Here is a 14,555-nt window from a genome sequence, read left to right as displayed (position 1 = left end):
AAGAGTTTCCGTCTAGATATTAGGAAGAATTTTCTAACAGTTAGAGCTGTTCCTCAGTGGAACAGGCTTCCTCGGGAGGTGGTAAGCTCTCCTTCCCTGGAGGTTTTTAAGCAGAGGCTAGATGGCCATCTGTCAGCAATGCTGATTCTATGACCTTAAGCGGATGATGAGAGGGAGGGCATCTTGGGCATCTTCTGGGCATAGAGTAGGGGTCACTGGGGGTGTGTGGGGGGGAAGGTAATTGTGAATGACCTGCATTGTGCAGATGGCTGGACTATATGACCCTGATGGTCCCAACTCTGTGATTCTATGATTCATATGTCTTAGCTTTTCTTCTCCTGGCTTTGGCGGCAATCACCATTTTAAGTGTCAGCTCCACCCTCCAGATTCATTGTTATCAAAATTGCTGAATTCACTGAGAGTAACATCCCTTTGGCATCTGTAGTGTTAACTTTCAGGTTGTTCTTTTTCTATCTTTTCAGGTCTCTGGATGGCAGACTCTGAAAAGAAATGCAGTTTTAAGAGGTATGCCTCCCAGCAAAATGTTACCGTCTCCCATCTTTCTGTCGCATTTCTGTCCTTCTTTCCTCCCAAGGAGCTCCGGGCAGTGTCCGTGTACTCCTTAATGTTATCCTAACAACAGCTTTGTGTGGTAGGCTTGCCTGAAAGATAGCAACTGGCCCCAGTTCACTGAATGATCTTTGTGACTAAGTGCAAATTTGAATTCAGGGTTCCCTGATCCTAGTCCAGCCACTGCACCATGCTGTTTTTTATCAACAAATACCATGTGCATTACTGGGAATGTTTGGGCAGACTGTACTTAACTGGTGGTGCCATCTTATTTCAAACCGGCAAAATATTAAATGGAAAGCAGAGTTAACTCAGCCAAAGCTGGTCCATTTAGATGTCTGATCAAGACTAAAATGGAAGAGTTTCCCCTTTCTCTCCTTAGCAACATAGAGCTAGAAGGGAGCTTAAGGGTCATCTAGTCCAACCCCCTGCACAACACAGGAGATTCACAACTACCTCCCCTAGTGACCCCTGCTGTATACCCAGATGAAGGCAAAAACCTCCAGGATCCCTGCCCAATCTGGCCTGGAGGAAAATTCCTTCCTGACCCCAAAGTGGCGATTGGCATTACCCAGTGCACATAAGAAAGGGCTACGACAGCCGAGCACTTACTCATCCCTTCCTGCCCTCCCTCTCACAATCTGCCTTTGTTCACAGAATCAGTATTGCTGTCAGATGGCCATCTAGCCTCTGCTTAAAAAAACCTCCAAAGAAGGGGAGCCCACCTCCTCCTGTGGAAGCCTGTTCCACTAAGGAACCACTCTGTCAGGAAGTCCTTCCTAATGTTTAGCCGAAAATTCTTTTGATTTAATTTCAGCCTGTTGCTTCTGGCCCCTGAGAGACACTTCTTCCTGTTGTAGTCACTTTAAACAAAAGTGCTGCTGCATTTTCCACCAGATAGAGCCAGTTTTAACATGAACGTCAGGTCCAGTGTAACCTGGTTTTATGTTGGCCTCCAATGTTATGATATGGCAGCTGTTCAGCAGCAGCTAAAGGAGAACACTGCTTCATCTTACGATGCATATCAACAGGCATTCTGCTTCATCTGAAGCATCTTCCGCAAAATGCTATGGAAGACCTCTGTGTCTATCTAAGTTAGGCACATAAAATTATAAGGCTTTCCCAGCTGATGCATCCATCTGCCTAAAGCTAGGCGAGCCCTCTTAGCAGCAAGCGCTCTTCCTCCTGTCAACAGGAAATATTGAGGGTCTTAATGTTTTGGAATGCTCCTGAAGGTTTTTTGGGGGGGAGGGTCTAGTTAAGCCTGAAAGGTTATTTTTTAATTATTTTTTATAATTAGGGTACAGAAAAAAAGAGGGAAAGAAAAGCGGTTATAATAAAGACGTATCTGTGTCCAAGTAATATTAAAACAATGCATACAAGCATCCATCATCCACTCTCGTCTCCACCAACTCATTCTAGCACTAATTGTTAATTCATTTCTATAGTTGATCTGTTATTGATCTACTAAACCTATGGTTATATCAAAGGATTACAAATACTTATATTTCTTAGTCCTAGTCCACCACCAATCATTACATGCATACTCTATATTATATCACAGACTTCTACATATTCTGTATTTCAGTTTAACATTTTATCTCCGTACCCTCTAAATGAATTAAAACACCTTGAATGAAAACCAATAAATTAAAACCCCTTTTATATAGAGGTTGCCACCCCAACTTAAAATCATCTATTGATATATTTTTTTACCAAACACATCAATTTTGACATCAAAGCCTGAAAGGTTATTGCGAGTGGCCCGAAGTCCCAATATGAAAGATCAGCTTCAGGAAAAAAAGAGACAAGAATCCATCTGTGTAAGAGCCAGGCACCAGATTTCCATCCTGCTCTCCCATCATTCCATCATCCTCTCCAATGTGACCAAAAAACAGAACCTATGGAATTAGAAATGGGACGAAGCCCTACTGCAGCTCTGTCCTTCTCATAGCCCATGTCTTGGATGTAAGTGAATGGGTCTACTGGGAGAGATTTTATTATTGAGAGCAAACCTCCCCCTACCCATCTTTACAGTGGCCTGACCTTCATAAGCAAGATGTTTGGTGCCAGGGATAGGCTCTCCTACCACATACAACTCACTGCCGTTAATAGTGGCCTCTTGGAATCAGGCCCGTTCCTCCACAAGAGCTGGAATTATCTTCTGCAGAATTGGAAAGGTGAACAGCCACAACAGCGAAATGTGCAGTCTCCTCCTGGGGAGGTACTTTTGGGCTCTCAGGAGATGGTCTGTTAACTTTGCCCTGGCACACAGTTTGGGAATTGTTGAGCTTCTATGTGACCTGCTTTCTCCTGTTCATAGAATCATAGAGTTGGAAGGGACCACTAGGATCATCTAGTCCAACCCTCTGCACAATGCAGGAAATTCACAACCACCTCCCCCACCACATCCCCAGTGACCCCCTACTCCATGCCCAGAAGATGGCCAAGATGCCCTCCCTCTCATCATCTGCTTAAGGTCACATAATCAGCATTGCTGACAGATGGCCATCTAACCTCTTCTTAAAATCCTCTAGGGAAGGAGTGCTCACCACCTCCCGAGGAAGCCTGTTCCACTGAGGAACAGCTCTAACTGTTAGAAAATTCTTCCTAATGTCTAGACGGAAACTCTTTTGATTTAATTTCAACCCATTGGTTCAGGTCCGACTATAGGAAAGAAAATTAAAATTTTATGTTAAGGTATGTTGGACGGGTAGGTTGGGTGCTATGTTATGCAACGTCTGTAAAGGACATAGCAGGCAAAGATGTTTATGGGACTGCAGTGCTTCTTAGAGATGCTTTACAGAAAAGAAGATAGAGATGGACAGTTGCCAGTAATCCCAAGTTCGCATCATGTGCAGATTTATGCCAGTGCATTAAAACAATTATGCAGGGTGCTTCTGTGGACATTTATTATATATTGTGAGACCTCGCGTGTGCCATTGCCTAATAAAAGAGTCACGACAGCCAGTGTCTGAGCTTGCCAAAGCTATGGATTATTAATCAGTACGTCAGTTATCAGTAATGTTAAGCCCGTATATTTTTAGTTATACAAATGGGCTTTGTTATACAGGTCATTTGTTGGTCTCTTGCTCTGCATTTTGACATTGTTTGGCTCTTTAATTATAAAGGGTTGCTGACCCCTGCTTTAAAGTGCAGCATTTCCCCACCAACTGTACTGTGTCAGCCACAGCCATAAAAAAAAGATTGTACACATACGGTAACACAAGTCATTAAGTAGATGCCAACATCTGGCTTTTGATATATGTTTTCATATTGGTACAATATGTATTTGGTGCTGAGCAAAATACCCCTTTTGCCTGGGACTGTGAAAAGCCAGAAGCATTTTTGCATATGGAAAAGCAAGCATCTTCCCTGATTTAAAGTGCTTGTTTTATTCTGAACTGATCTGAATTTTTATCAGATGTAGATTATTAAAAACCCCCAATAAGAGTAGTATTGACAGGAGGAGAGTTTGGAAATAAAGCATTGTGAGCGTGTGTGCTGAATCTGCAAGCTGTCCCTCAGGGTGAGGAGAGACTAGGAACTATGTAAGGCAGAAGGATGCTTTTCACTCATTTCATGCATACTTGCAAACACAAACCAGACTTGCACAAGGACAGAAAAAAAATCCCTTTTTCAAAAACAGAAGAGTGTGATGTATCCAAGACCTGTGACAGATTTCAGACTGTTTAGGATTGCTCATGTGTGGAATTATACAAGGCCTAGATCAGTGATGGCGAACCTTTTAGAGACCGAGTGCCCAAACTGCAACCCAAAACCCACTTATTTATCGCAAAGCGCCAACACGGCAGTTTGGAATGATCTTCCACTATCTGTTTCTTTTTTTTTTGCTGTACTCATTTTTGGGTGTTCAAGACTTGGATTCTACAAACACACACACACACACACACACACACACAAATGAAGCACCCAATACAAATCTATCCCTATACCAAAAATAGCTAACACTATTAGTTAACACTAAAGAAATGGATATTCCCTGAATCAACAATCTACGGCAGTGATTCTCAGCTGGGGTTCCTTTTGAATTTGCAGATCTTTTGGCCTTTTCTGAAAAAGGCATCTGAGTGCATTTTCTACCTTTGAGTCACCTCCGCTGTACATGCGTTGGACCTATCTAGTCCAGCTCCTGTATCTCACAGTGGCCCACATCTATAATAAGGAGGTAGCACATAACCCATCAGGGCTAGTAACCTGTGATGGACTTTTCCTCCAGAAATTCTTTCCTCCAGAAATTCGTCCAATCCCCTCTTAAAGGCATCTAGGCTAGATGCCATCACCACATCCTGTGGCAAGGAGTTCCACAGGTTAATTACATGCTGGGTAAGTGGGTGTTCCTCTTTTAGTAGGGGATTTCACTGAAAGGTGGGAGGTGCCGCAAAGCCCGCACTGTGGCCCGAGCACTCTGCTCCCCACCTATGCCACGCTGTGACCTATGCTCCCCTCCAACCTAGCTCCTCTCCAACCCCACCACGGGAATCACCTTTGCCGCAGACTCAACAGGCTGCCGTCCACGCCGCACCCCCACGCCGCATCTGAGTCGCCCGGCTGCATGTGATGGGGAGGGAGGAAGTGCTCCCATTGGGCTGCTGGGCAGAGGGGCGGGTGATGTGAGAAATGCCCTCAGGTGCGCGTGGAGAGGGGGAGGGGAGCAACCCGGCCCCGCTTCCCTCTGGCTTTCTGGTAATGAACTCAGGCGAACTCTGTGCAGGGGCGACAGCGCTCATGCCCACAGAGAGGGCTCTGAGTGCCCCCTCTGGCACGCATGCCATACTACTACTACTATTCAGTGATCTTCCTAACCTCAGTTGGTGCTTCTTTTCCCCTGAAGCACCTGAGTTTTCAGTTTTGATAAATCAGCTAGGATTTTGTTGTGCATTTTGAGGATTAGAAAATCTTGTTCAGTGTTACCTCTAAGCATATGATATCTCTGCTCTGCGCACACGGTTTGTTTACCGTGTACTTTGTGAAGTATTCTCCTAAAGGAAGTACTGCTTCACACAAGATGTAATTAAGGTACAGGATTAAGTGCCCAGAAGAATGGTGATGGATGAATTCCTTCTCTGTAAAAGCATTTTTAAATTCATTAAACAAAACATGTTCATAAAATAAATAAATAGTAATAATACTTTTTTGGAAAACCTGGGTCATAACTGAGGTTTACGTAATAACTATTTCAACTTCATCTCAGAACTCCTGTTTATTTATTAAAACAGTTAAATCTCACCTTTCCTGGTGGTTCAGAGTGGCTTCAAATGATAGTGAAACACAGTTCAGTTCAGCTTAAAACAAAAAATAAAATAGCAAGCCCCAAATCTTTCCCCTCTGCCTCCATTAAAAGATGGCTGCCAATTCAAACCCTCTCAAAAGCCCTGGTGAACAGGCAGCACTTGAGCCTCCTGAAGATCTCCAAGGAGGGGACCCTCACTTTTTTAGGGAGCCCCCAGTCCACAGAGCTGGAGCCATGATGGAAAAGGCCAGGGCTCTGCTTGATGCTAGATGGGCCACCCTAAGTGGTAGGGTAGTAATGTTCAGTTGTATAATTTCCGTTCTACAATGGGGCTTTCTTATACTGACTTTTTGTTGATCTCTGTGTCTAAATTTGGACATAATTTGGCTGTTTAATTGTTTTAAGGTTGCAGACCCCTGGTGTGGGAGGTTGAGTAATTGCCACAATTAGCATGCCTTGCGTATTTGGAATTCATAACTGTATTTAAACTTCCACTACCCCTGGTCAGCCTGCCAGATATAAATAACAGATCCCAGTTTGCATGCAAACTGTGGTTTGTTCACTGCTTGCCTCCTGTTCTCCACCCAGTAGGAAGAGATACTCCCTCTACTGTCATCTTCGTGGCCAGGAAGGCTTGTGCTATTCAGCAGACTGAGTTATCACCTTGAGTACAAGGTGTGGTTAGTAAGGCTGTTCAAAACTGTAATTTTGAAACCTTGGCTTAATGCCAACAAACCGCAAATTGATGGACTATCTGTATTCAGATGCAACAACAAGCCAAAGTTTGATTAAATCTCTAGGGTAGTTTTTTTTTCTTGTGTGTGTTTTATAGCACAGTTTAGGAATTGCTTGTGCAGGCCTCCCTTAGACTGCAGACAATGTAAAACTTTTTGTATAGTTTGTTTTTTAAACTTGTTGAATAAGTTGTGGGAAATCTCTTGTGAAACTGGGAAATTCTGTTAATCCTCTCATTTAAATTTCCCCCCCAAAATATCCCAATTTTGGCTTCTGCTAGCATCTTTGATGTAATTACAAACATGTTCAGCAGGAAAGAAATTTAACAGTGCAGAGTTTTAAAATAATCTGGGAGAGTGTGTGTGTGTGTGTGTGTGTATGTTGAGAGCACATTCTCAAATCTGAAGACTCGAGTAAATTGAAAACCTTGCTGCATTCAAGTTGTGAAATGTGTTCCAAAATAAAAAATTAATTACTGTGTTTTCTGAGTCGATGGGTATCAGCAGCTCTTACTGAAAAGCATCTTAATTCAGTGACACCTGCAGTGTAGGAGCCCATTGCAACAGATGGCAAAACCAGTTTTCACTCCTGTTGTAATTATTTAAGACTGCATTTTCTCTTCTGCCTGTGCATATTTTTCCCAATGAGAAGACGTGAGCAGGTGTTTTCCTTTTGCTTCTGGTAGACTGCAGAAGTTCTAATAAGTCCGTTTCCTGAAGAAGAGTTGGTTTTTATATGCCGACTTTCTCTACCACTTAAGGGAGACTCAAACCAGCTTACAATCACCTTCCCCTCCCCACAACAGACACCCTGTGAGGTAGGTGGGGCTGAGAGAGCTCTAACAGAGCTGTGACTTGTCCAAGGTCACCCAGCTGGCTTCATGTGTAGGAGTGGGGAAACAAATCCACCAGATTAGCATCCGCCGCTCATGTGGAGGACTGGGGAATCAAACCTGGTTCTCCAGATTAGACTCCACCGCTCCAAACCACCGCTCTTAACCACTATACCATGCTGGCTCTGAGATTTGAGATTGGTGCCCCCCAAGAGCTAAATAGTCAAACTTGACCTGCTGCCTTTTCTTCTTTAAAGAGTCTAATAATTTTGGTTGGGCTAGTTAAGGGGCTAATTTGTTTTCTAAGCCCAGGGTTTTCAGGCTTTTTGACTTTTAGACTATCAAAAGTTCTCCTTCATGAAAGGGGGGAGAGAGACAGCAACACCCATGCACCCCTCCTTTTGAAAATGAGTAAATATTTTTCTATCTCTTACAGACTTGCCCGTGATACAGCAAAATCACATATTTAGGCTTTTAAAACAACCTTTTGGTTCATAAGCTGTAAAATGCGCAACCTGTTTCCCTGAGGCAAGCTTCCAACAATTCATCACAGACCTGGTGACTCTACATTCCTTGATCTTGGATGCCTAGATTTCTATCAAGCCAGTTTTCGCTGACCTGCAGTCACCTGCAGGTTATGTCAGTCTAAGGGTGTGACAGTGACAGATCCACTCTTATTGTCGCACACAAAATGATATTAAGCATAGCTCGAGCCGTTTCACTAGATCCACTCCTGAGGAACGCATTGCAGTTCCTCCTTTTTATTCCTGTGTGCAATGTCTGCGTATTCTCTCCTTAAATAGCAAGCAAGGATCTTGATACGTATAAACCTAAAAATGGAACAGTGAAGTTTCTTGGAATAAAGCATTACCATTGCAATATTTAGAATGATGGAGTTGGAAGGGACCACCAGGGTCATCTAGTCCAACCCCCTGCACAATGCAGGAAATTCACAACTACCTCCCTCACACATACTCACGTACTCCCTCACACATACCCATACTCCATGCCCAAAAGATAGCCAAGATGCCATCCCTGTCATCATCTGCTTAAGGTCATAGAATCAGCATTGCTGATAGATGCCCATCTAACCTCTTCTTAAAAACCTCCAGGGAAGGAGAGCTTACCACCTCCCGAGGAAGCCTGTTCCACTGAGGAACCGCTCTGACTGTTAGAAAATTCTTCCTAATGTCTAGACAGAAGCTTTTGATTTAATTTCAACCCGTTGGTTCTAGTCCAACCTTCTGGGGCAACAGAAAACAACTCGGCACCCTCCTCTATAAGACACTCCTTCAAGTACTTGAAGATGGTTATCATATCACCTCTCAGTCTTCTCCTTTTCAGGCTAAACATACCCAGCTCCTTCAACCTTTCCTCATAGGGCTTGGTCTCCAGACCCCTCGCCATCTTTGCTGCTCTCCTCTGAACATGTTCCAGCTTGTCTACATCTTTCTTAAATTTCATTCTTAAATTTCTTAAACATCTTTCTTAAATTTCTTAAACATCTTTCTTAAATTTCTTGGGTCTGCATGTGACAAGTCTGTAACGTTCAGTGGTCTGTGCCTGTGTTAAGCCAGTGGTCTTAAGACTGTGCTGCAGAACCAACCCTCTGGATTCTTGAGAAGCTTACCTCGGTGAGAAGGTTAGTCATGGCAAGCTATGTCCTCTGAAAGGCAACATGTCCATGAATGCCAATGTTCCTCTGAAATGTGTGGGCTGCAAGAGAACGTTGAGCGTGCTTGGGGTTTGAATTCCGTTCATGCTGGTTAATGGGGAAGTCCAAGGAACCTGGCCGGTATGATTGCTGACATGAGCATGTAGCCCAAAACATGTCCCAGAATCCTCTGCACTCTGCAGGAGTTTGGTGGCAGAGGCCCAGGAGCTTCTTAGGAGATGCTGCTATGGTGAAAGTTCCCCTGCGTTTGAAAACCACTGATGACAAACAGAATACTGAAGGTAGCCTGCTACATTTAAAGCAACCGTGTCTAGTTCACTGTACACCTCTGTTGGGAAATCCTGTCCACTGTAGCCCCCAGCTTATTCATGGCAGCTTAGAAGTGTTTAATACTGTAAATACAACTGTGTCTATATACAGTACCTGTAGTAATCAGTAATGTATAAAGCAGCCCTGAAAACAGGCAACTTGCTATATGCTATTGCTTCTTGTATAGCTGCCCTTAGGAGGGCATCTTGGCCATCTTCTGGGCATGGAGTAGGGGGCCACTGGGGGTGTGGGGGAGAGGTTGTTGTGAATTCCTTGCCTTGTGCAGGGGGTTGGACTAGATGATCCTGGTGGTCCCTTCCGATTCTATGATTCTATTCTATGTCCTGGTGTATTGCATTTTGAAAAGATACTAAGAAGTGCTTTTACCACATGAGGAAAGTCGTGCAATGCAACTAGGCTTGAAAGCAATTTGGTGCATTCCGTTCCAGCTGAGACTTCCGTGAGAAAGAAAAGTTAGAGAGAGGAAATAACAGTTTGCACATGTTTATAAACTGATGCCAACATTAGGGGGTGAGATCTTTCTTTTTTCCCTTGTAACTTGCGATTATAACAGCCAATCTAGATGGAGATTTTGCCATAGAGAATGGGAAGCCAATGGCAAGTTTTACTCTGCCTGATTTAACTGTGAGGCAGTATCCACCATCTCTCGGAAGGGAACCCCAAGCAGGCCTACTCAGAAGGAAGCCCCATGTTATTCACTGTGGCTTACTCCTAGAAAGCATCCTTAGGATCACAGCCTCTGTGAATCTCCTGCCCAATGGCAGTTGTGACCAGTAACATAAAATGGGGAACTCATTACATGATGGCCTCTATTCACATGTTGGTCTGCGCTAGGGTTGCCAACCTCCAGGTACTAGCTGGAGAGCTCCTGCTACTACAACTGATCTCCAGCCGATAGAGATCAGTTCACCTGGAGAAAATGGCCGCGTTGGCAATTGGTCTCTATGGCATTGAAGTCCCTCCGCTCCCCAAACCCCACCCTCCTCGGGCTCTGCCCCAAAAACCTCCCGCCGTTGGCAGAGAGGGACCAGGCAACCCTAGTCTGCACTCTTATGATGTGACTGGGAGATAGGAAGCTTAAGATGAAAATGCCAATTAACGATATCAGAAGGTAAGAGATAACCTCTTTGACAAATATTAATGAGCACAAGATTCATAGTTTTAACCATCAAGAGAAGCATCTTCGCTCCATCGTGGGTACAGTGGTAGAAATGGGCTGCCTGCCGATGTTGCCTAGAGGGGCTATCAAAGCAAGATTAGCAAAGGGAGCGTCCTGTGCCTGAACAGTAAATTTGGGAATTGTTGGATGCCTCTGTCCTTCCTAGCACCATGTTTCTATGGTTCATCCATTGTGTTAATTTCTTCTCCCTTGAGTACCTGGTACTGTAGTGACCAACTTCAGAGGAACTTTGGGAAAACCTAAATTTCACCCTCAAGTTTCTGGCCTCATTTTCCTGAATGAGGTGGTAAATCAGCATCTGGACTGTACCATTTCAGAGTTCAAATGGGGGGGGGGCTGTATAGCTCCTCCATAGGGAAGGATACTTTTCTCACAGCAAAAGCAAATATAAGGTAGAAGTACAGAAAGGACATAGGGTCGCCATGAGTCGGAAGCGACTTGACGGCACTTCACACACACACACACACACACACACACACACAGAAAGGATAGGCTCGAGTCCATCTCTCTGGCTTGCTGATTTTGTGTAGGCAGGGATATATTTTTTTTTGAGAAAGGGGTATGAAAAGTATTGCATTGTGAAAGCCTCCCTCCCACAGTTTGAAGTAGGATCACACTTTCCCTTCTCATTCTACTCTAACCTTGTGTGTCTTTTTGTGTGAGAGTGTGTAAAGATTGTCAGCATGATGTTAAAGTCCTCTCTTGGTTCGTGTAAGCTGCTTTGGGAGATGGCTGCTGGAAAAGCAGGATATAAACGTACCATTTAGTTTCACGTTACAGCCCAGGCAGTTAATCTGCTCTTGGGAGAACCAGATCTCTGTTAAAACCTTTCACCAGCTAGTTACACAGAAACACTGCAGCATCTACCTCCAGGGTACCAATTTTTATGCTCCTTGTTCTCAAACTGAACCTTCTGTCACCGTCTTGTGAGCAAGAAAGCGAATGGCCAAGCTTATCCTTAATTTCAAGTGTTTCATAAGAACATAAGAAAAGCCATGCTGGATTAGACGAAGGCCCATCAAGTCCAGCGTTCTGTTCACACAGTGGCCAACCAGGTGCCTCTAGGAAGCCCACAAACAAGACAACTGCAGCAGCAGCATCCTGCCTGTGTTCCAAAGCACCTAATATAATAGGCATGCTCCTCTGATACTGGAAATAATAAGTATGGCATCATGACTAGTATCCATTTTGACTAGTAGCTATGGATAGCCCTCTCCTCCGTGAACACATGAAGCTGCCTTATACTGAATCACACCCTCGGTCCATCAAAGTCAGTATTGTCTACTCAGACCGGCAGCGGCTCTCCAGGATCTCAGGCAGGGGTCTTTCACATCACCTCCTTGCCTAGTCCCTTTAACTGAACGTGCTGGGGATTGAACCTGGGACCTTCTGCATGCCAAGCAGATACTCTACCACTGAGCCACGGTCCATTTAAGTCTTCCAAGTTGGCAGCAATCACCACATCCCGGGGCAGGGAGTTCCACAATTTAACTATGCCAAATACCATCTTCAGGTAGCCAAATACCATCTTGGGGGAAAAAACCTGTCTATCTTGGTTATTTTACAGACACCAAAGATGCTGACGAGAAAGATTAAGCTTTGGGACATCAACGCCCATATAACCTGTCGTCTTTGCAATGGTTACCTTATTGATGCTACCACTGTAACAGAATGCTTGCATACCTGTGAGTATGAAAATCACTATTTGTATTGTGATATCTGATGTTTGTTCATTTATTTACAGAATTTATACTCTGTCTTTCTGCCCAATTAGGGCCACCAAGGTGGCTAGCAGTTAAAAGCAGAATGTTATAAAACTGTCATAAAGTCACATTAAAACAGAACGCTGAACCTGTTTAAGGGTTGAAGACTTGGTATGTAAGGTGGTTCTCCCTGACATCTTATGTTCACTTAAGCAAAATACCATGTTTCAGGTAGCCAACTCAAGGTTGACTCAGCCTTCCATCCTTCCGAGGTCGGTAAAATGAGTACCCAGCTTGCTGGGGGTAAAGTGTAGACGACTGGGGAAGGCAATGGCAAACCATAGTCTGCCTAGGAAACGTCGGGATGTGACGTTACCCCATGGGTACCTTTATTTGTATCACTGTACCTTTATTTGTATCACAGGCCTCACTGAATTTGGAGTACAGCAATCCAAGGACAGACAGTGGGGTTTGATCCAGACTAAATTGGCAAGTTCTGCTGCTTCCCCATTCCTGCTACAGATTCCCTTCATGACATTCTTCAGGGTCCACTAGTACTCCCCACTCCCTGAGCAGCATTTCATGGAGATCAGTGGGCTACAGGGGGCTGGTTAGGTGAGGCAGTCAAGTTCCATCCAGTTACTGGAGAATTTACAGTGCAATACTGTGCAGAGCTACTCCAGTCTAGGCCCACTGAAATGAATGAATTTATGATTGCACTTAGTCTGAATCCAACCCTCTGGGGTCCAGGAAGATTTTTGGACACGTTTGGCCTTCTTGTGTTTCTACTGAGGGGGGGGGGGGGTGAAGGCCTGTGCAGACCCCCAAGGCTATTTCCTTTCTGCTCGCAAAGTATGGATTCTGCATTAGAGAAGAGCCGATGTGGCATGTACACATGAAGCTGCCTTACACTGAATCAGACCCTTGGTCCATCCAAGTCAGTGTTGTCTACTTAGACCGGCGGCAGCTCTCCAGGGTCTCAGGCAGAGGTCTTTCACATCACCTCCTTGCCTAGTCCCTTTTACTGGAGATGCCGGGGATTGAACCTGGGAGCTTCGGCATGCCACACAGATGCTCTACAAACTGAGCCATAGCCCCTCCCCTATGATATGGCCTCTCTGATATGGCCTCTCTCCTAGGAGCAGGGGACACATGTGTAAACTGGGCAAGCAGTGTGATGTTGAGTAACATCTTTTGTCGCTCTGGCATTATTCAATGATGGGAGAGTGAAATGTTACAATAAGCTTTTGGAAATGCAGGGGGCGGGAGGGGGAACTGTTCCAAAAGAAAAGAAGTAATGGAAACCAAGAGGAGGTGAGGGTTGTAACAGGCCCCAGTGTAAGGTCTGTTCTTTGATGGGAGAGCTCAGCTTTTCTTAAGGACATAAGAAAGGCCATGCTGGATCAGACCAAGGTCCATCAAGTCCAGCAGTCTGTTCACACTGTGGCCAACCAGGTGCCTCTAGGAAGCCCACAAACAAAAAATATACGCAAGGATTCCCATCTGAATCAAATGAAGAAACTAAACTGATGGGTACAGGTAACTTGGCTGATGTTTATATAAAATGTGCTTAAAACTTTTTTGGGCTGACAGATCGTTCCATTATCATCTCTGCCTGTCGTATGTGTGTGGCTGCTAGTGAAGTTGAGTGCACAGTTCAGGCCCGTTTTAGCATGATTTACTCATCCTTATTTAGAGGATGCTTGAAAGTGTTATGAAGGAGCCCCATAGGGCAGAGTGGTAAGCTGCAGTACTGCAGTTAAAAGCTCTGCTCGCGACCTGAGTTCGATCGCGACGGAAATCGGTTTCAGGTAGCCAGCTCAAAGTTGACTCAGCCTTCCATCCTTCCGAGGTCAGTAAAATGAGTACCCAGCTTGCTGGGGGTAAAGTGTAAATGATTGGGGAAGGCACTGGCAAACCACCCCGTAAACATAGTCTGCCTGGTAAACGTTGGGATGTGACGTCACCCCATGGGTCAGGAATGACCTGGTGCTTGTACAGGGGACTACCTTAAGAAAGTGTTATAACATTGGCCTGGATGAAGGCTTCCAGCATCAGTCTTCTGAAATACATTAATAGGGACTTGTGGGCAAAATGGAGACCAAGCAGTAGGTTTTTGACTCTATGCTTACATAGACATAGGACTTCTCCTCCATGGGAGAGCAATACCATCAGCATATGATTGCCACATTCTGCTTATATTCAGAACTCCACCCTGTCATCTGTTCTCCTCCATTCATATATTTTCAGCTGTTTTCAGCCAGCTTTTAATGCAA

At 44.5% G+C, this 14,555-nt stretch overlaps 1 protein-coding gene across 1 annotated transcript in view; it reads left to right on the top strand.

The window, feature by feature from the left end:
- Positions 1 to 426: 426 nt before the first annotated feature.
- Positions 427 to 14,555, top strand: part of PCGF3 (polycomb group ring finger 3) — a 31,172-nt gene continuing 17,043 nt past the window's right edge. The window contains exons 1-2 of the mRNA XM_056848259.1: positions 427 to 525; positions 12,144 to 12,261. Of these exons, the coding sequence (XP_056704237.1) occupies positions 12,153 to 12,261 (109 nt within the window). The 5' untranslated portion in view covers positions 427 to 525; positions 12,144 to 12,152. The remainder of the gene's footprint in view (positions 526 to 12,143; positions 12,262 to 14,555) is intronic.

This window comes from Euleptes europaea, chromosome 4 (genome assembly GCF_029931775.1).
Source record: "Euleptes europaea isolate rEulEur1 chromosome 4, rEulEur1.hap1, whole genome shotgun sequence".
NCBI lineage: Eukaryota > Metazoa > Chordata > Lepidosauria > Squamata > Sphaerodactylidae > Euleptes > Euleptes europaea.
The sequence above is the reverse complement of the archived record's forward strand: the minus strand, read 5'-3'. Positions and strand labels throughout refer to the sequence as shown.